Source organism: Mirounga angustirostris, unplaced genomic scaffold, assembly GCF_029215605.1.
Source record: "Mirounga angustirostris isolate CCGP_5_RB_7025 unplaced genomic scaffold, mMirAng1.0.hap1 SCAF_1, whole genome shotgun sequence".
NCBI classification, from domain to species: Eukaryota; Metazoa; Chordata; class Mammalia; order Carnivora; family Phocidae; genus Mirounga; species Mirounga angustirostris.
This window is the reverse complement of record NW_026991709.1, coordinates 93,766,404-93,786,341: the sequence shown is the minus strand read 5'-3', so window position 1 is coordinate 93,786,341 and position 19,938 is coordinate 93,766,404. Positions and strand designations below refer to the sequence as shown.

Below are 19,938 nucleotides of genomic sequence, written 5' to 3'. Positions count from 1 at the left end.
GCTTTTTAAATTCAAAGGCATTTAGATCTAGCAATGTAACATAATGTGGGAGAAAATAGTATTTACTCTCAGTTCAGTAAGAAAGTCAAAGAGCTTCCAAGGGCTTACCACTGGTGGATCAACAGGTGCTGCTGGTTGTACTTGTAGGTTTACCGCAACAGTCTGTGGAGGAGGAAGAGTCTGAAATGGCAACTGGACCAAAGCTTCTGCAGCTGGAAGCTCCTCTTCTGACACCAAAGCATTCTGCACCAAAACCTGGCCCTGGGATAGAATTTCAGGCTGCACTTGTAAAGACTGCATAGACTGCAAGGGCAGTGGTGGAATCTGAGCTGGAGGAGATGCCGACATCTGCGGAGGGGTTGCAATTGGGATTGGAGAGGACTGCAGGGTTGAATACTGCTGGTGTGATGTTGGAGACACAATCTGCTGACCTGGGGACACCAAAGCGGACTGCTGAACTGGGCCAATGTGTACAACAGGGGAAGCTGGAAGTGGAAGATGGGATGGAAGATTCAGCTGTGCTGTAGACTGCACCTGATTAGCAGTGGATTGCTGCAGGTTTGGCCCTGGCTGGAGAGCTGATGACACAAGAGGGTGTGGCTGAATAAGTGCCTGTGGATGGATAATTATAGTAGGAGACTGACTTGGTGAATGAGGCGGTGGGGGAGACACCACTACAGACTGCTGTGCTGACTGGGACTGGCTAGGAGACACTGGTAAAGGAGGGGGATGGCTCTGAATTGGTGAGCAATGCTGTGACTGGGCATTACTAGGAGTTGGAGGAAGGCCATGGTTCTGGAGTGGCATACAGTGCTGGGATGGGGGTGGGTCTTGAGTTGGATTTTGAAGTGTGATTGGCTGAATTTGCTGTTGCTGCTGCTGTAATATCAGCTGATGATGGGAAACCTTGGGAGGTGGAGAATGAAGAGGAATCTGCTGATGTTTTATTAGAGGATGAGGCTGAATTGGAGGATATGAAGCTGTGAGAGAAAAAAATGACAATTAGTATTTTTTTCCAAAAATATCCTAGAAATTTATAAATAAATCTAAAAGAGGAAAAGTTTTCACATCAGAAGGTCACAATCACCAGAAATCTATTACAAGTCTTCCCAACAAGAGTGATTTGAAAATGTAATGACAAACAACCTTTCCATGGAAAACTATAAAGATTTCATGAAATAAACTGTACTGTGATAAGCTCCAAAAAAAAACTGCCTAAAACAATGTATTCATAAATCTGAAATATACACATGATTTATTCTTATTAAATTTTAGAGGTCATTAGAATATCTGCATTAACTTTTAACGAAGTTTATCCATCTGAATTCCTTCTTTGGGGAGAAGAGGAGTATCCCTGAACAAATACAAGATCTATAAAAATAACTTCAAAATCATAAAAATGCAATATCAAAATTCATAAAGGTCTCAAAACTTTCTAATCTATGTCTAAATAGTCTTCCAACTAACAGTCAATGTAATTATTTATAAAGCTTCCCAAATATGTTTCCAAATTTGAGCCAAGATGAAAAGTTGGTATTACTCGACCCAGGAAGAGAAAATGTTTTGTATAACAAGTTAATTCAGCTAAGCAAAACACATGTGTGAATTCTATAGCACTGTAACTAAGAAATAAAATTTCAGGGGCCATTCCAAATGCAGGAGAGCGCTAGTTTTGCTTGCAGAGAGAATGAGGCAATCAGAAGTCCATGCTGTCTAAATAAAGGATCCTATTTTACTTTTCCCCTGCCCCCACCAAAAAAGCCAACAAAAACAACAAAAAAACCCTACAGTAATCTTTAAATGACAGTATCCGTTTTTTCCACAGAAGAGTCACTCACAATAGGGATAATATATATAAGAATTAGCAAAATCAAGTAGTAAATAGTTGTTCCATTATTATGCCTCTTCTGCATACTAGTGCGTATGTTTACAGAGGGAGATGCTGGTGAAATCCTGCCTAATGAAAAATGGAAAACGGGCTTCACTAGAAGATAAACTGAAAAGATTGCTTAATACCCTACAAAGGCTATATGCATTTAAAATAGGTCTAAAGAGAGGGCAAAACTTTTTTCTTAATCTCAGAACGTTAAGATAAAGGCTATAACATCTTGCATCTATTTTTATACTTAACCAGTTAACCACATTTGTGACAAAGGCCTTATAAAAACTTGTAACAACTTTTTTTTTTAATATTCTTCCATTTGGTTGGTTATCATTTAAAATTTTGGAGATCCTTTAAGGAAATTAACATCTGATTAACATCTCAAAAGACAGGCATTTAAAAGGTTCAAAAAATACCCACAAATTGTATTTTAAAAAAAAAAAAAGAGATAGGTCTAAAATTTCACCTAACAAAGTAATTTTCACATAACTAGACTAGCACTTCAAACTCAGACTGAAAATTTTATGCCAGCACTTTGCAAATGTGTTGATAAAGACTCTCTCTATATTATAGAGCATTCAACAAAATCCTAGAATCCTAGAGTGCCTTTCCTCCAAAGGGCTCAAGGTGCTTTCACATTTCTCTCTCATTTGTTCAAGCCCACTTTAATTCAGTTTTTTAAGTTATAATTAAAATACCATATTCTTGATGTATAATGTATATCATATTTATGGCAATAAAAATTCTTTCTCAGCTCTAGTTAGTAAGCAATCTTTTTTTATATGCTAGAGCTGATAATTCAATAGTATTCAATTAATACTTTCACCTAAATTAAATTTTTCTTTGATGAGAAATCAGAGTGAGTCTACATATTTTATATTAGTCCCTAAGCCCAACTGACAATCACATCTATTAGAGAATAATTGTGAGGATATCTGAAACAATACTTCTGTATAAGAAAAGCCCTAGTGCTCTGGAGAATGATACCATGTTTGTTAATTTCTCTGATTTTAATAAACCCTTTATTATTGTCAGGATGGCCTTTATCTGGAGAATTAATGATTGGTATCATCTCTCACATATATAGAACTCTTTATATAATTACTTACAATTAAATATATTATAAATTATTAAACATATTATTTTACTAAGTAGTTACAACAACCCCATGAGGTAGACAGGGTACTACATTAATCCAATATATCACTGGAGAAGAAACTGGGCAGTTAAGTGCATTGCCTGAAATCACCTGGCTTTTGAGGGGCAGCCCTGGGTCTAAAAGAACCCAAAGTACTAGATGAGTCTGGGTTCCTATTATGGACTGAATGTTTGAGTCCCCAAAAATGTGTATGTTGAAACCCTAACCCTAACGTGACTATATGGTAATGGGGCCTCTACGGAAGTAATTAAGGTGAAATGAGGTCAGAAGGGTGGGGCCCTTACAAGAAGACATATCAGAAAGCTCGCTATCCTCTCCCTCCTGGTACTCAGATAAAAGGCCAAGTGAGGACACAGGAAGAAGGCAGCCATCTGCAAGCCTCGAAAAGAGCTCCCACCAAAAACCAAACACTGCCAGACCTTGATCTTGGGTTTTTCAGCCTCCAGAACTGTGAGAAAATAATGTTCTACTGTTTAAGCCACCTATCTATGATATCCTTTATGGCAGCCTGAGGAGACTAGCATAGGCTTTTCACTACATATTAATGTCTACAAAAAGTGGTACATATTTTTTTCCAACTAATGTCATAAAAGCTCTAAAAACTGCTATAAAAACTTGAACTCGGATACAGTTCATAATTTCCAGTCATATGGTTAAAACTCACCTTTATTTTATATATTAAAAATAGATTAACTATCAAGTGAGAGCTACACATTCAAGAAGAAATGAAGAAAACCAAATGATTTTAGCACCTTAGAAATAAATTTAAGGAAACAATAACCATATCCATTATAATAATTATTAGTCTCTACTACAGAACACCAGTAAATTTTTTCATATTTGAAAGCGACCTATATACATAGGCATTTTTCTAACTAAGGAACAGGATAAATTACCAAGAATCTCAAAAAAAAAAAAAAAGAAAGAAAGAAAGAAGAAGAAGAAAAACAATTTAGCTTCAGGCTTTTTCTGCTCTCAACAAGAGCAGAAAAACTAAGAGTAGAGAAATCCAGCTATTGCCTAGCCAGAAGATACAAACTGCTTTGAATAACTGCAGTGTAAAGCTTGAGTGAATTTATAAGTTTGGTTAACTGCAAAGGTTTTTGTGGCTTAGGGTATTTCATCTGGTTTTATTTCTGATCAACACCACATGGGAAACCAGAGTTTGGTTAATACACTTAAGAGATCTAAATCTGGAATTGCAATCATCCTTAGAGTCTGATAGTTTTAGCTTACTGGTCTCCTCCATACCTACATAAAATATTGGCCATCAGAGGAAGGCAACAATAGAGATCCTATCACACTATCAATGAAAGAAAAGGGGAAGAGTAATTGTCAACTTAGAACCAGGTACTGGGAGTTCAGGAGAACTGAAAATCTAAAAGTAGATCTCCTTGCTTGAACTAACCCTGCAAGACGTCCTATCTTTATCTGAAGGTAGCATTCTCTTTGGAAGGAAATTAACGTACCCTCCATTATAATCTATCAAAACTATAAAAATCACTAAAAATTGTCCCAAGCAGTCATGTCAAGTGCAGTGGGTCATTACTGCTCCACAATGACGCCTATCAAAACTGGCCAGAGGCTGGTTTGAGGCTGAAAATACTCTGGACAGTACAGTACAAAAATCCTGTTATGAAGCCATACAGAGAGCAGGACCTAGGCACACAGATGTTTACAAAAAAGAATTCACATCACACTACACTATGAATGGATTTATTAATTTATACATTACAACAAAGCCTGAACTTATCTAAAGATTCAGATTTAAAAACTTCAAGCAGTGATACCCAATGAGTTTGAATGAAAGAAATTGTGCTGTGATTTCCAAAATTCAAATGGAAACATAGATCAACTATTAATCCACCAAATATTTACTGGCCTCCTGTTGCAAATAAGTACATATAAGGCACAACTTAGTGCTGTCTAGATAAAAGGATGAAAAGGTGAAAGTGAAAAAGGATTAAAGGAGTTAATAACTGTAAAGTACCTGACACATAAGTGTTCATTATTATTATCCTACTCTCAAAGAACTTACTATACAGTAGAAAAGCTAAGATCACTAAGTATATAAATAACTACAAAAGAAAAAGAACCACAAAGTATAAAAACACTATACAAGTTCAAAGTGATGAGAGATTTCTAACTAGGGGACTCAAACAATTCCAAGACAATGAGATTGGGTACTACAGAGAATGCAAGCAATATCAGCACAGAGGAAACATGCAAGAGAAACAGGTTTAGGTGGAGAAAAAACAGACTTCAGTAGTATAAAATGAATCTTTAAAAAGCAATACAGAGTTATAAAAAGACAGAAAGAAGGTGCTTACTTGATAAAGTTGAATCAAGGGAGGATTTTTTTTTTAATGAAACATATGTGGTGTCTAGCCCAGTGCATGACACACACACATACTTTCAATAAACAGCAGTTGGACTGGAATAAAAACGTAGGCAGATATATTACAAATAGAAGAGATCCAAGTATGCTTGAGAAGCAAAGGAAAGGATCCAGCATGAGGGAGACAAAAGATGCTGTAACAACTACAGAAGGTTAGGAGCTGGTAAAAAAAAAAAAGATGCAATCAATGACACAAGCAGTGTAAACTTTAAAGTAGAAAACGAGTAACTCCTTATCTTATTAGAAGTAAAGAAAGCTCAACACTGAGTAATTGTGAGATGAACAGAATGGGTGGTAAGGAAACTCACTCTGGATGGCCCCAACATTTTCAGCATGAAAACCATGAAGCAGAGGATCTTGTGTATAGCAGAGGGAGCACATGTGGGAATCAAAGGTGGAGGTGAATGAAAATGACTTAGCTGATTGCCTGACATCTTTCTCTCAGAGATGAAATCAGAGATGGAAAAAAAGCAACATGGTAAGAAAAATAATTATACAAAATCCTTATTTTTGGAAAGTGGTAAACTCCACTCACTAATGACAACAAAAATATACATGTTTTTCTTAAGAGCTTTTAGTTCTGTTCCACTAAAGCATATTAAATAAACTACAGTCAAACTTTTTTTTTTTTTAAACTAAAAGGTTTTACAAGAAACAAGTGTTGACGAGGATGTGGAGAAAAAGGAACCCTATGGCACAGTTGGTGGGAATGCAAACTGGTGCAGCCACTGAGGTAAACAGTATAGAGATTCCTCAAAAAATTAAAAATAGAACTATCCTACAATCCAGTAATCACACTACTGGGTATTTACCCAAAGGATATGAAAACACTAATTCGAAAGGATATATCCATCACTGTTTACTGCAGCATTATTTACAACAGCCAAATTATGGAAGCAGCCATGTCCATCAACAGATGAATGGATAAAGAAGATGTGATACACACACACACTGAAATATTATTCAGCCATACAAAAGAATGAAATCCTGCTATTTGCAACAATATAGATAGAGCTAGAGAGTATAATGCTAAGTGAAATAAGTCAGAGAAAGATAAATACCATACGACTTCACTCATGTGTGGAATTTAACAAACAAATGAACAAAGAAAAAAAAATAGAGACAAACTAAAAAACAGACTCTCAACTATAGAGAATAAGCAGATGGTTACCAGAGAGGATTGGATTGGGGGGAACGGGTGAAATAGGTGATGGGGATTAAGAGTACACTTTTCTTGATAAGCAGGGAGTAATATACAGAAGTGTTGAATCACTATACTGTACACCTGAAACTAATATAACACTGTACGTTAACTATACAGGAGTTAAACTTTTTTTTAATTAAGTAAATAAAAAATAAAAGCTATTGGTTTTACCAATACAATGGAAGACCAGCACATAATGAAGATGTTAATCAAATGTCAATTAACCAAAAAAATTTATATTATTATCTGTTTTAGCTGTTGGGCTCTTTTGATTTCTCTTTTTTCAAGCTACAATACTGATTTTTTTTTAACTCATGAAACTCACATTAAAAAATTTTTAGAAGTGTTGTTCTTGTTCAAGTAATAGACATCTTCTGTTTTGCTCTGCCTGTTAATAAAGTGAATGCAACTATTTTCAACAAGTTTATCCCACCTGGTGCTATTAACTGGTGAATACTTGATGTCCGGGTGACAGCTGTGCTTCGTGATTCCAGACTTGGACTTTCTCCCTTCTTATTACTTTCTGGAGAAGGATCTCGTTGGCTGATTTTAGAACTGGTCACTGTTGTTTTGTTATGACAAATTGTCAATGACTGAGTTTGACTAGTGCTTTTTGGCGGACCATTCTGTGAGCTAGATAATACACCCAACTTCTGGCTGCGTAATGTTAAATTCTGAACCTAAGAACCACACAACAAAAAATAAGGATGAAACAGATGGTATTAACTGAGATGTGATAATCATTACCATTATAACAACAATGACAATACATTTATATTGTTTTTTTACACATCAAGTTCCAAGCACTTGAAACGACTGATTCATTCCAAAAGAAAGGGGAGTTATTATTCTAAGTAATCATATTAAGTAAAAATTTTTTAAAAAGACATTAAGGGAATCATTAAGAACAAAATGAAAACAGTATATATACATATTAAATGAACTATGAATATGAGGAAATCACTCTGCAACATACTGCATTTTGAAGTTACCAGCTCAGAGACAGCCAAAGGGAAGGAGAGAAAAGGGTACTCCAGATAAAAAGGAAAACCTGAGCAAAGCCTCAGAGGCAGAAGAGCCCAGGATGCATTAGGGAAGGAGCAATTCCTTCAACTCTGCTCTGACTTCTCCAGGCCAGGACTGTGAAACATTGAAGGTTGCTAGTCCTTTATACTCTTGTGAGAAGTTACTACATACAGTTAGGAGTATGCATATACAATACTGTCATCCTCATAAAGATCAGAAAGAGAACTGCAAAAAAAAAAAAAAGCTACCCATTCTACAGAGATTATAAGGGAATACTCATCTTGTAAATTAGAAAACTCATTCATCAAATCACCTACCCATTATGATAATTATGAAAAGCATTTCCTATCAACTCCTTTTTAAAATCCTGTTGTTATGGAATACTCACTTGGCTTTGAGAACTAGATCTGATGAACTGAAAAGACTGTGCATGGCCTTGAAATGGCTTACGTCATGGCTCCTGTCTACACCTGGGGCTATTCTAAACATACCACCAGTCCGGTGGTGGCAAGATCATCCCAATGACTTTCACCTGAGGTTTATAACATTCCCAAACGGCAAGGCAGAAAATGCCTCTCCAATAGCTGCCTGACCTTTTACCTATCTGGAAATGAATGTATTAAATACATTTATGCTAGCACTAACCCTGAGAAAGAAACTGAAGCAAAAGATTCTAAAGTGACAAAGCAAATGAGATACTGCTGCTTAATAAACATTCTTCAGTTTTCATGTGTGTTCTGCCTCTACACCTGTTATCATTAACTGATACTCACAGGCTAAACCTTCTCTTCCAAAGTGCCAAATGCAGTGGGTAGCCAACAGCAGGTGCTAAACAAATTTTCACTTCAGATCAGTTGAGGCTTGATCAGACTATTCTAAGCTACTGAAAGAATTTTCTGAGACCATATGGAGCATCTTCTCGGATTTTTGTCAAATATTTCATAGCAATGTAGGTGGACTAATAATTGTTGTATTACTGAAATTTAATACAAACATAAAATGTGCTAAAATCCAGGTTTCTCAGCTAGCCACTCAAAGCCCTCCACAGTCAAGGCCCAAACCACCTCAAGCCCCATCTTCCACTACTTCAATCCACAATATTCACATTCTAGCCAAACTGTTCTGCTCACCCTTCTCCAAACACAACTTATACTTCCTCCATTTAGAGCCCTTGCTCAAGTTTCTCTTGCCTAAAATGCCATTTTTCCTTATAGCTGTCTCCTGAAGCCCAATCCTTTCTTCAAGGCCCAGTAAAAATCCTACTCTCTCCCAGAGAAACCTCTCCAAAGTCCCTGGTTAGAAATAATTTCTCCTCGGGCGCCTAGGTGGCTCAGTTGGTTAAGCGACTGCCTTCGGCTCAGGTCATGATCCCGGAGTCCTGGGATCGAGTCCCACATCGGGCTCCCAGCTTGGCGGGGAGCCTGCTTCTCCCTCTGACCCTATCCCCTCTCATGCTGTTTCCCTCTCTCTCTCTCTCTCTCTCAAATAAATAAATAAATAAAATATTTAAAAAAAAAAAAAAAGAAAAAAGAAATAATTTCTCCTCCCCTCTACAATGCCTTTCCCACAGAATTTGGATCATACTGGCCTACAGCACTGACAAATGTCTAGCTTATTTTAGAATTACTAATGTGTCTGTGAAATGCTGAGACACTTGCTGGCAGACTCTCATCCCTGACATTCATTTTTGTACTCCCCACAGTTGAGTGCTACAGACATAACAGAAACTCCACAAGTCTGAGATATTCTATTTCTAATTTTAAAATATATATTAATTTTTTTTGCTAAGTGTTTAGTTCTATTTATGGTTCTTTTTAGGCAAACAGTAAAATCTGTTCATATTCAACCAAAAAAATCTCAACAAATTTCTAGTGGAGGCACATTACAATCTTTCAGGAAGCAAGGAAAAAACAGCATAAAATTTAACATCTGCCATAAATGATCTATAAAATGAACCAAATCATAATGATATCCAAAGGCTAAATTATAATCTGAAAAACCTGAAAACCTTCTTTCAAATAAAAAGCATATTCACAGTAAATGAGGATTTCACACAATGAACCCTAAACCTGAAGCAGTCCATTTCTATAGAATAATATATTTTTTCTTCTAATTTTGTTCTCCGGAATTCTGAAAGAAAATGCATGTGTGTGCTTATTATATATATTATATACATTATTTGTATGAATAAATTTTGGAATATGGCCATAATAGCTATGGTCATCTTGACTTACATATTTAAAATAAATTTCAAAACATGTCAACCATACTCCTAAAGTATATTAGAGTTAATTTAGCTGTTAATAGAAAGATCACATATTCAGATGTCCTTGACAGACCCTGCCTTTTGAGAAGAACCCACCCTCTCCTAGATACAGAATAGTTCTCTAATGTCCAAGTTTCATTTCATCTGAACTTTTCCTATGATCAAATTATGGAAACATTCTAACTTTGGTGGCACATGACATTTCTGCTAATTTCACACATTACATTTTTATAGTGGATTACTCAAATACTCTCACAGCTATTACCTAATTTGGTTCTAACAAATACTGTGTAAATTACTGTGTAGCATCCCTTCTTTGCAGATGAGGAAACTAAGATTTAATGTCATATTGCCAGGAGTAGAGCTGAGTTTCTGGTTTTTAAATCTAAAGGGCTATTTTCTTCTCAATGCTAAAAGCATTCCCCAGATAGCCTTGGTAAGTAAGATTTGTTACTTTTAGTCCTGTATCTTTCTGAAAGTCAGATTTTTTGCTTATTTTTATTTTCTTGGTCATGGTGGGGAGAAGGAATGGAGCATTTAAAATAGTAAATAAGGGTAAGATATTCCAAATTTCTTATTTTTGGACAGTATGCTACAAATGAATTTTAATACTAAGGAAAAATTAACTGTTATAATACTGACTTATGTAAAAGAGCATTAAAATAAAATTGGCATCTCTTAATTACAAATTCATTGTTTTAAAAATTTCATGTAAGTTTAAAAATTAACAAAGTGGAGCACAAATTTTTTCAAAACTAACCGCCCCGAATTTGGGGAAAGTTACCACTAGAATATGCAAAGTATTAGCATCCTCTACCACTGCCAGCTTCATTCACTGCCATTTCAAAAAGCACAGCAAAGAAAAAAATTTGTAGTCAGATTATCACAGAGCCACATACCTGTACCACATCAAACTGGACCCCAAAGAGCCACTTTTATAAAATTACTTTGACTATGCTCACACTAAAGGTACTGCTAAAGACCGCTAAGATGTTTTCTCCATGAGAACCCAGAAGACAGACTCTAGAGCACTCTCTAGAGAGCATGTTAGTTGTTTTTCTAACAACTGGTTTATTTTACCTTGGAAACTGTGAATCATTTAAATGGCTGTCTTTCTCTCTTCACCATTAGCTACTTGAAAGCTAAGAACTGAATTCATGACTTATCTTTAGACAATATATAACAAAAATAGTGATTAGTGGCTTGTGATATGTGCCAGGCACTATGCTAAATACTTTGAGTATGGTCTCATTTACTCCTTTTCACAGCTCTGAGCTATTCTAGTTCACAGTGAAGAAACTGAGGCTTAAGAAATTATATCCAACATAATTTCATTTAAATGCAGTTTAAAAACAGGCAAAACTAACATAGGTCAGGATAGTGTGATCCTTGAGGGGCAGTAATGGCAGGATCAAATGGGCCATCAGGGAGGCTTCTCTGGGTCCTAGTAAGGTTCTCGCTCTTGACTGGGTGGCTTGGGATATAAGTGTATTCTGGTACAGATTATTGAACACTTAAAATATGTTCTGGATATATATTATGTTTTAATAAAAGCTTTAAAATGTCCAAAAAAAAAAAAAAAGAAAAAAGAAACTGAGGCTCAGGGCACCTGGCTGGCTCAGTCGCTAGAGCATGCTGACTCTTGATCTCAGGGTCATGCATTCAAGCCCCACACTGGGTGTAGAGCTTACTTTAAAAAAAGAAAAACTGAGGCTCAGCATAGATAATAATAACAACTAACACGTAGTGAGTGCTAAGTATCAGATACTGTTCTATTTTTCAATTATTTTTTAAAGATGTATTCATTTATTTGAGAGAGAGATGGAGGAGCAGAGGGAGAGAGAATCTCAAGCAGACTCCCTGCTGAGCGTGGAGCCCAACCCCTGAGATCAATCACCACCTGAGCTGAAACCAACAGTCAGATGCTTAAAATATAAAATATTTTATATTTTAAATATAAATAAATAAATATAAATAAAATATAAATAAATATAAAAATATAAATAAAAAATAAAATCTTAAAAAAATAAAATTAATTTTAAAAAATAAAACTTATTCAACTTAATTCATTTTAATCAACTTTACTGCCACCCAAGCGCCCCTTATTTTTCAATTATTAACATAGTTAATCCTCACTACGACCCTATGAAGCATTTTATAAATATTTATTTTATGTTGTTGAAACTGAGGGGAGAGGTCAATGACATACAATGAAAAAGTGGCAGAGCATGTACTTGAACAGGAGAGTCTGGCTCTAGAGCCCAAACTTGTAACAGTATGCTACACTATGACCTTGTCCAAAATCAATCAACTGGCAAGTGACAAAGCTGGCAGTTGAAGTCAGAATTTCAACCCAAGTCTTTCAATCCCTCCCTTTGCAAAAAAAGTACTGAGTACCTATAATGTTCCAGACACTAAATACATCTATTATTCATTCTTCAACTTACCCTACAAGTATATATGACTATATGTATATATATATGATAAAAATGTTTGATAACTTGGCTAAAGTCATACAACTAATAATAGTAGTGGAAGCTGAAATCAAATCCATGGAGGACTTCATGCATGTTATTTGAAAAGGAACCTCACTCCTAACTCTATGCTACTTTTCTATTTTTATTTCTACTTTTTTTATGCATGTTTTCAATTTCTTTTATCTTGTCTTATTGTATACATCTTGTAAATCAATTAAAATCTTAGTTGGAACAAAGTCAAGAATAAAAAAAAAATAAAATTTAACATGTTCTGAAGGTTGATAATGGTCTCTCTTTATTAGGTTTTATAAAACCAAAAGAAAACAGGAAGATCATTACTTTAACAAATCACTCCACAAAGAGATATCATAAAGGTTTAGAGCTCAAAGAACCTTAAAGGTAAGAAAGGTCTTATTTTGTAAATATGGAAACTAAAGTACAAAAAAGTTAAGGAATTGTGGATGGCCAGAGAGCACATTAAGAGAAACCTGAGTTTAATCACCATCTTTATATGCTGATATATGAAAATTGGCCTTTATTATTCAATAAAATAGTAAAGAGGTTCTATGAAAAGTACCAAAGAATATTACTACTCTCTCATTTTTTACCTTTTTAAAAAAAATCGAGATTAAATTAAAAATAAAAAGCCAAGGATGACTCTAAGTTATACCTATGTCTGCCATATGTAGTCTAAAACATTAGCTATGGAAAAAATACCAAAATAGTATCAAAGTAATATCCTACTCAATTGGGTTTTTAAGATTTTTTTTTTAAAGATTTATTTATTTGAGAGAGAGAGTGTGTGTGGGATAGTAGCAGAGGGAGAGGGAGAGAGAATCTCAAGCAGACTCCGTACTGAACACAGAGCCTGAAGTGGGGCTCAATTCCATGACACTGAGATCATGACCTGAGCCAAAATCAAGGGTCAGATGCTCAACTGAGTGCACCACCCAGGCGCCCCTTCTACTTGCTTTAATTTCAAATTTATTCAGGTTGCCTGGCTGGCTCAGTCAGTAGAGCGTGCAACTCTTGATCTCAGGGTTCTGAGTCTGAGCCCCACATTGGGTATAGAGATTACTTGAAAAAAAATAAAATCTTAAAAAAAAATAAAATTAATTTTAAAAAATAAAACTTATTCAACTTAATTCATTTTAATCAACTTTACTGAGGTGTAACTTACATACAATAAAATGAACCAGTTCAATGAGTTCTGATATATGTAAACACCATGTTACCACCACCTTAATGAAAATATGGAACATTTCCATCACTATAAAAGTTCACCCATGCCCATCCCCAATCTCTCCCACCTTCTGACCCAGGTACCACCAATCCAATTTTTTTCACTATAAATTAGCTATGCCTGTTCTGGAATTTCATATAAAAAGAATCACAGGAGTGGCACGTGGGTGGTACAGTCAGTTGAGTGCCCGACTCTTGGTTTCAGCTCAGGTTGTAATCTCAGGGTTGTAAGATACAGCCCCACCTCAGGCTCCACGCTCAACGTGGAGTCTGCTTGGGATTCTCTCTCACTCTCTCTCTGCCCCTCCTACTTGTGCGCTCTCTCTCTCAAGTAAATAAATAAATCTTAAAAAAAAAAAAAAATCAGGGGCACCTGGGTGGCTCAGTTGGTTAAGCATCTGCCTTCGGTTCAGGTCATGATCCTGGAGTCCCTGGATCGAGTCCCGCATCAGGCTCCCTGATCAGCCAGGAGTCGGCTTCTCCCTCTCTCTCTGCCCCTCTGCCCTGCTCATGCTTTCTCGTTTTCTCTCTCAAATAAATAAAATCTTTATAAAAAAAAAAAAAAAAATCACAGGGTAGGTACTCTCTGGTGTCTGCCTTCTTTTGCTATTATAATGTTTCTAAGATGCATCAGGAGTGTGTCCTTTTTTATTTCTTAAATTTGTTTATCCATTCACCAGTTAAAAGACATTGGTTGTTTCCAGTTTGGGGCTATTCTGAATAGAGCTCCTATGAATATTTGTTTTTACACGTCTTTATATGGATATATGTTTCCAAACCACTCAGAGTGAACAACTATAAGCAGATATGATGTTTAACTTTACAAGGAACTGACAAACTCTTTTCCAGAGTTGTTGCACCATTTTACACTCTCACCAGCAATATTATGAAATTATGGCCGCTCCAAGTTCTCACCAACATGTGGTATCGTAAGCCTCCTTCATTTCAGCCATTTTCGTGAGCGTGCAGTGATACTCACTGTGGCTTTGATTTTAATTTCTGTAAGGGTTAATGAGGTTGAACATGTTTTCCTGAGCTTATTGGCCTTTTGTATATCTTCCTTTGTGAAATGTTAAATCTTTGGCCCATTTTTAACTGAATTGCTCATGATCTTACTGAGTTGTAAGCATTATGTTGTATATTCTGGATGCAAGTCTTTTGTCAGATATATGTATTATGAATATTTTCCCTCAGTCTGTGGCTTGCCTCTTCACTTTTGTAACTGTTTTTTGAAGATTTTAATTTTGATAAATTCTGATGTGTTATTTTCTTTTATGGTTAGTGCTTTTTGTGTCCTAAGAGAACTTTGCCTAGTCTAGGGGCCATACCACCCTGAACGTGCCCAATCTCGTCAGAAAGCTTTGCCTACCCTAGAGTTGTAAAGATAATCCTTATGTTCTCCTCTAGAGGTTTTATAGTTTAGGCTTTTACCTTTAAGTCTGTATTTTACTTCTAGCTCATTTTTGTGAATGGTGTGAGGAGAAAATTAACGTTTGTTTCTTTCATAGTACCAAACAAAATAATACTCTATTCCATTTTTCAAGTTAAAGATTTCCCCAATTCATTTTTAAACTTAAAATCTATCTTGACTTCCTTTGCTTGCAAAGGAATCTACACAAAAGAATACAACTCTCATAGTAAGAACAATAAGCCTGCTTTATAATAAAACTAAACATACCATGTGATAGCAAAAACTCATTAACTTTCACTAATGTCAAATAACCTAAATATCTGTGCTTAATGGTAATATAATTTCTATATAACCAAAAAACTTTCTTGAAGTTCTCACAGTATTTCATTAAATTCCAATCCGATATGTAGGACAAAGAGCACTAAAATCATCGGTAACTTGAACATAATGTACGTTTATCTTTAACCTGAAGATCCAGACCTCAAGTACCACAGTACGAAGCAGACAAGCTCACCTGAGTAGCTGCAGACTGACAGGAAGATGACGATGACGACGAGACAACAGGAATGTCAGACTGTACAGCAGCCACAGTGGTAGCGGGTGTGAAAATCAGCTGTACAGACAGAAAAACCAAAAAAATACCCTAAGACAAAAGAACGTGTCCCACACACAATGTATAGCAGGCAAGAGAGACTGAAATTTGTGACAGAAAGACAATGCAGTTTAGGATTATCTCCTAAGCAAAAGGTTTTACGTGACAAAGAAAAGTTTCTAATAGAGAACTCAAAAAAAAAAAAAAAGCATAAACATTTTGAAACAGCTCATGATTCTGATGAGTAGAAAAATAAATCAGTGCTCAAAAAAGAAAATGTATTTTGGTAATATGAAATCCTCATACCAAATTTTGCCCCAAATAAGCTATTATTATACTCAAACTTTTCCCAGTTCAAAAACTACTATGGCAGGATTCCTAAAATGGAAGTTATTTTTAATACACAACCACTCATGTATACAAATTTCAGTGAGAAACCTGAAAAGAAACACAAGTCTTTTCAGTCTTCTTTATCACAAAAGATAACTATGCCCCATACTATACTATTTCACTCAGCTACATGGGATCTATAGTACAAACCTAGGTTGCTCTTGATTTTAAAACTATTCATAAAGAAATATTCATTCCAAATGTAAATGCCACAACATGTCAAAATGCAACAACAAAACAGCCCGCAAAAAAGCTTCACATAAAATAAATAAGGAAGAAAAGACATACTCGATTTATTTACTTCAAATGTTATTTTTCAATATTGAAACAGAATGCCATTAGTTTAAAAAGGCACTACAATCCACTCAGAGATTATCCAATTTAGTAAATTATGACAGTTGTTTCACACAATGTGTAAATACTCTATTTCAAAACTGCATTAGGAGTTCCTTAGTTCCTCTAGCCATTCCTGTTTAAATTAAAATTACTGACTAAAGGATCTTTTAAATTTCAGTTCTTTATAATACTAAATTTAAGTGAATTAAACAACAAAGTATAACTTTCACAAGAAGGTAACTGCCAGAACAAACAGCTGAAAGCACTAAAAATAAAGATGTTTGTTCTATTTAGCTTGAACCATATGTAACTGCAAGTTTTATAGAGGTCAAAAGTGGTCATTTCAAATGATTCAGCCTAATTTTAAAGCATATTATTAATTACATAAGATCTCCTGTAGGAAAAAAAAACAAAAATATGGTAATGTCCACTGAATAATCTATAAATAAAAGGTGGGTCATGTCACTGTTTCCTGCCAGAAATATGATGGAAAACTTTCTTTGTAATTTTAGTGGAGAACTGGGGATCCAGATATATATTCAGTACATTGGACAAAAAAGAATACAAGTAAATATATACTACACCAAAGCTCTTGTCTAGCTATCTGTAAAAACATCAAATAAATGCCAACCAATTCCTTAAAGCAGCTCAACAGGTAAATTAGGAAATCAGTAGGTACTCAAATATAGACCAGCCAAATTAACATTCCTGTATTAACAAAAGATCAAAGTGAACATAAGAACACAAATACCTTACTAATAATTTTGAGATGGGAATAACCAAAGCTAAAAATCAACTGGTAAATTACCAGGAACTCCAATCCAGATTTAAGAAGATCCCACAGTATAAATTCTAACTTATAGTTAACCACTAACTTTTTAACATTGCTAACTATTTCATCAAATTTAAGATGCCCAAGATATACAATGATTTTACATATATATATCTCACTGCAAATATTAATTATAACTGTAAGATGTTATCAATTATAAATGCATCTCAATTTCAGAGATGTTAAGATGTGAAAAAGGTTTGAAATCCATAAAATTTGATATTCAAAAAATAGTCACTCCATGTTACAGAATCTGTTAGCTTCCCAATGTTGCTACTATTTGATACACCAAGAAGGCCTACCAATTAAAAGTAAAATTTTTCATGATATAAATGTATAAGAGCTAAGCACACACATATAAAAAATTTGTTAAACATTTCTGAAATATTAAAAATGCCTCTTATTGCATCAAATCAAGAAACATTTCGATCTCTCTCAAGTCCTTAAACACTGAAAAAATTTGGTAGCTCATATCTTACCATTTGAGCTCGGAGATACATTTGAGCTTGGCTTGCCGTTAGGGTAGGGGAGGTACTCCCTAGTAACATAGTCTGTTGGGTAATACTGCCGCTGGTAGAACTGGAAGCCTGGGAACGGCTTATTAACTGTGCAGGTGTAGGAGAAGTGGAGAGGTTGATCTAAGGAAGAAAACATATTAGGTCATAGGCTTCCATTTCTTGCTTCCATGCCAGTGAATTTCACCAAGCTGCAGTTAGGCTATCAATGGTAAGGAACCTAAAAGAGAGGGCTTCATCTTTGACAGAGCCTCCCTCACTTCTTTGGGCAATTATTTGCAAATATGCAAACAACAGTATGTACTGATTAGGAATTAGGATAATTTTTAAGGATATCCTCAAGGTGTTTCATTCAGTAAGATTCCACTATCTTAAAATACCATTTCCACTACCTCCCAAAAATTAGGGTTAATGTTCCACTATTTAAATATTCCACATACTAACTTAAAACATCTGAATCAAGAGTTTATACTATTTTGTCAGATTCTGTCACATTTTGAGGGGTTTCTCAAGTGAACAAAAATTAAAACACAGATAATCCATTCACATATATATAAACATACATGTAACATATAATTAGAATAACGTTCTCTCTCAAAAGCTCTCAAAGAAGAAAATACAATTGCTACTTGTCAAACAGATGGAAAAATCCTGAATTCTGGTTACAAAATTAAATTATAAGCACTACTCTAAAGTTAAAACTGCTGTTAGAAAAAAGAAAACCAGTTCAGAGTCTCTATCTCTAGGATACATGAGAACCTCATAAATGGTTCTTATCTGTGAAGGCAAACTAGCTGAGGCAGGTAGGGAAGAGGGCAAAGGGAGATAAATATACCCTTTATCTTTCCAATTTCACACCACATGCATATTATCCTTTTTTTCTTTTGTTTGTGTTTCATTTCTCTATTTAGGTTTTTTTTTTTTTCATTTTTATGTGTTATCCATTTTAAAAATAAATATTTTAATGCGTAATATAATCTGACCTCAAGTACTTTTGTGGACAAAGAATAAAATTAAGAAATAAGAATTTATAAAATAGTCTATTAGGCTTTTGATTCAAGCAACAAGGTAGACAGGACTAATACATCCATGCCCAAATACACTCACTGAAATGCCAAATCAACATGAAATACTAGAACACAACTGAACTCCTAAAAGGGGAGGGGAAAGGGAAATTCCCAGGTTGCCGAAAGGAAGAAACTCTAGCTGACAAGAACCACCAAGGCAATCTCAGGGGACACTGGTCTAGAGATAGAAGACCTGATTTTGAGCCTATTTCAGGCAAGAGCTGGAGGTAAAAACCCCTATTTTGAGCCAAGATCTTTAAAAGGGGTACTCAATATGTGAGAAGGGAAAAGGAAAAGCTCCACTCATTGGCCCTAAGAACCAGCAAGGAAGCTTGCCATCTGCCTTGCCCGCAATGGAAGGAGAAAGCCTCCTATGAGAATCAAAATGCCAGGCTTGCGCCATGTGGGGGGTACAAAATCCAAATGTACCCTACCTGCAATTTCATAACCTATCCAAAACATTAGCATTTAAACCAATCCAGGACATTTGTTAAACTGAACAAGTAAGACATCTGTTAAACTGAACAAGTGCCTGGAGGAAGCTAAGTGAAGGCAATACTGGAGGACCTCTCTGTGCTGGTTTTGCATTAACTTCCTATGAGTCTATAATTATTTAAAAATTGAAGTTTTTTAAAAACTGAAAAAAACTGTATGGGGTACACAAGAGTTGGTTAACTAATTCTCTAAACTTATCTATATAAGTATTTTTAATTTTAATAAAATACATTGTACTTAAATCTATAATTCAGTGCATAAAGGCAATGAATACAATACACAGACTTATTCTGCAATATGGTTTTTACTCCTAGCACACCAGTAAAGTCACATTAGCAATAATCACCAACGCCTTCCATCCGACAAATTCAATGGACCTTTTCAGACCATTCCCTCTCAATCTTTTTTACCAGCTCTTCTTTCGGGCCCATCCCCAAAATGTTCGCCCCCAACACTTTCCTTCTTGAACTCCTAGATTAGCACATCCACACTCCCAGTGTCAAAAAACCAAACCTGATGACTCTGAATCCTTAATTATAAACTCATTCTGAGCTCCAGATCCACATACCTACAGAACATGTCTTTCTGGATATCCCTTAGCAACTCATATTCAACATGTTCAAACACCAAACTCATTATTATTCCT

The 19,938-nt window shown here is 35.3% G+C and overlaps 2 protein-coding genes across 9 annotated transcripts in view; one reads left to right on the top strand and one right to left on the bottom strand.

The window, feature by feature from the left end:
- PHC3 (polyhomeotic homolog 3) overlaps window positions 1-19,938 on the bottom strand; it is a 77,548-nt gene that overhangs the window by 38,362 nt on the left and 19,248 nt on the right. For 6 of the 7 annotated variants that reach the window (XM_045903401.3, XM_045903404.3, XM_045903406.3 and 3 more), the window contains 4 exons: window positions 17,695-17,853; window positions 15,580-15,678; window positions 7,077-7,323; window positions 109-980 (listed from right to left, as the gene is read on the bottom strand). In XM_045903401.3, coding sequence (XP_045759357.1) covers window positions 109-980; window positions 7,077-7,323; window positions 15,580-15,678; window positions 17,695-17,853 — 1,377 coding nt within the window. The remainder of the gene's footprint in view (window positions 1-108; window positions 981-7,076; window positions 7,324-15,579; window positions 15,679-17,694; window positions 17,854-19,938) is intronic. The other variant, XM_064585551.1, reaches the window with a different exon arrangement.
- GPR160 (G protein-coupled receptor 160) overlaps window positions 1-19,938 on the top strand; it is a 118,888-nt gene that overhangs the window by 87,125 nt on the left and 11,825 nt on the right. The window contains exon 5 of one of the 2 annotated variants that reach the window (XR_010409694.1): window positions 6,082-9,150. The exons of the other annotated variant lie outside the window; for it this stretch is intronic. The gene's annotated coding sequence lies outside the window, so the exon portion shown is untranslated. Of the gene's footprint in view, window positions 1-6,081; window positions 9,151-19,938 lie in introns of those variants that run through there. 2 annotated transcript variants of the gene reach the window in all.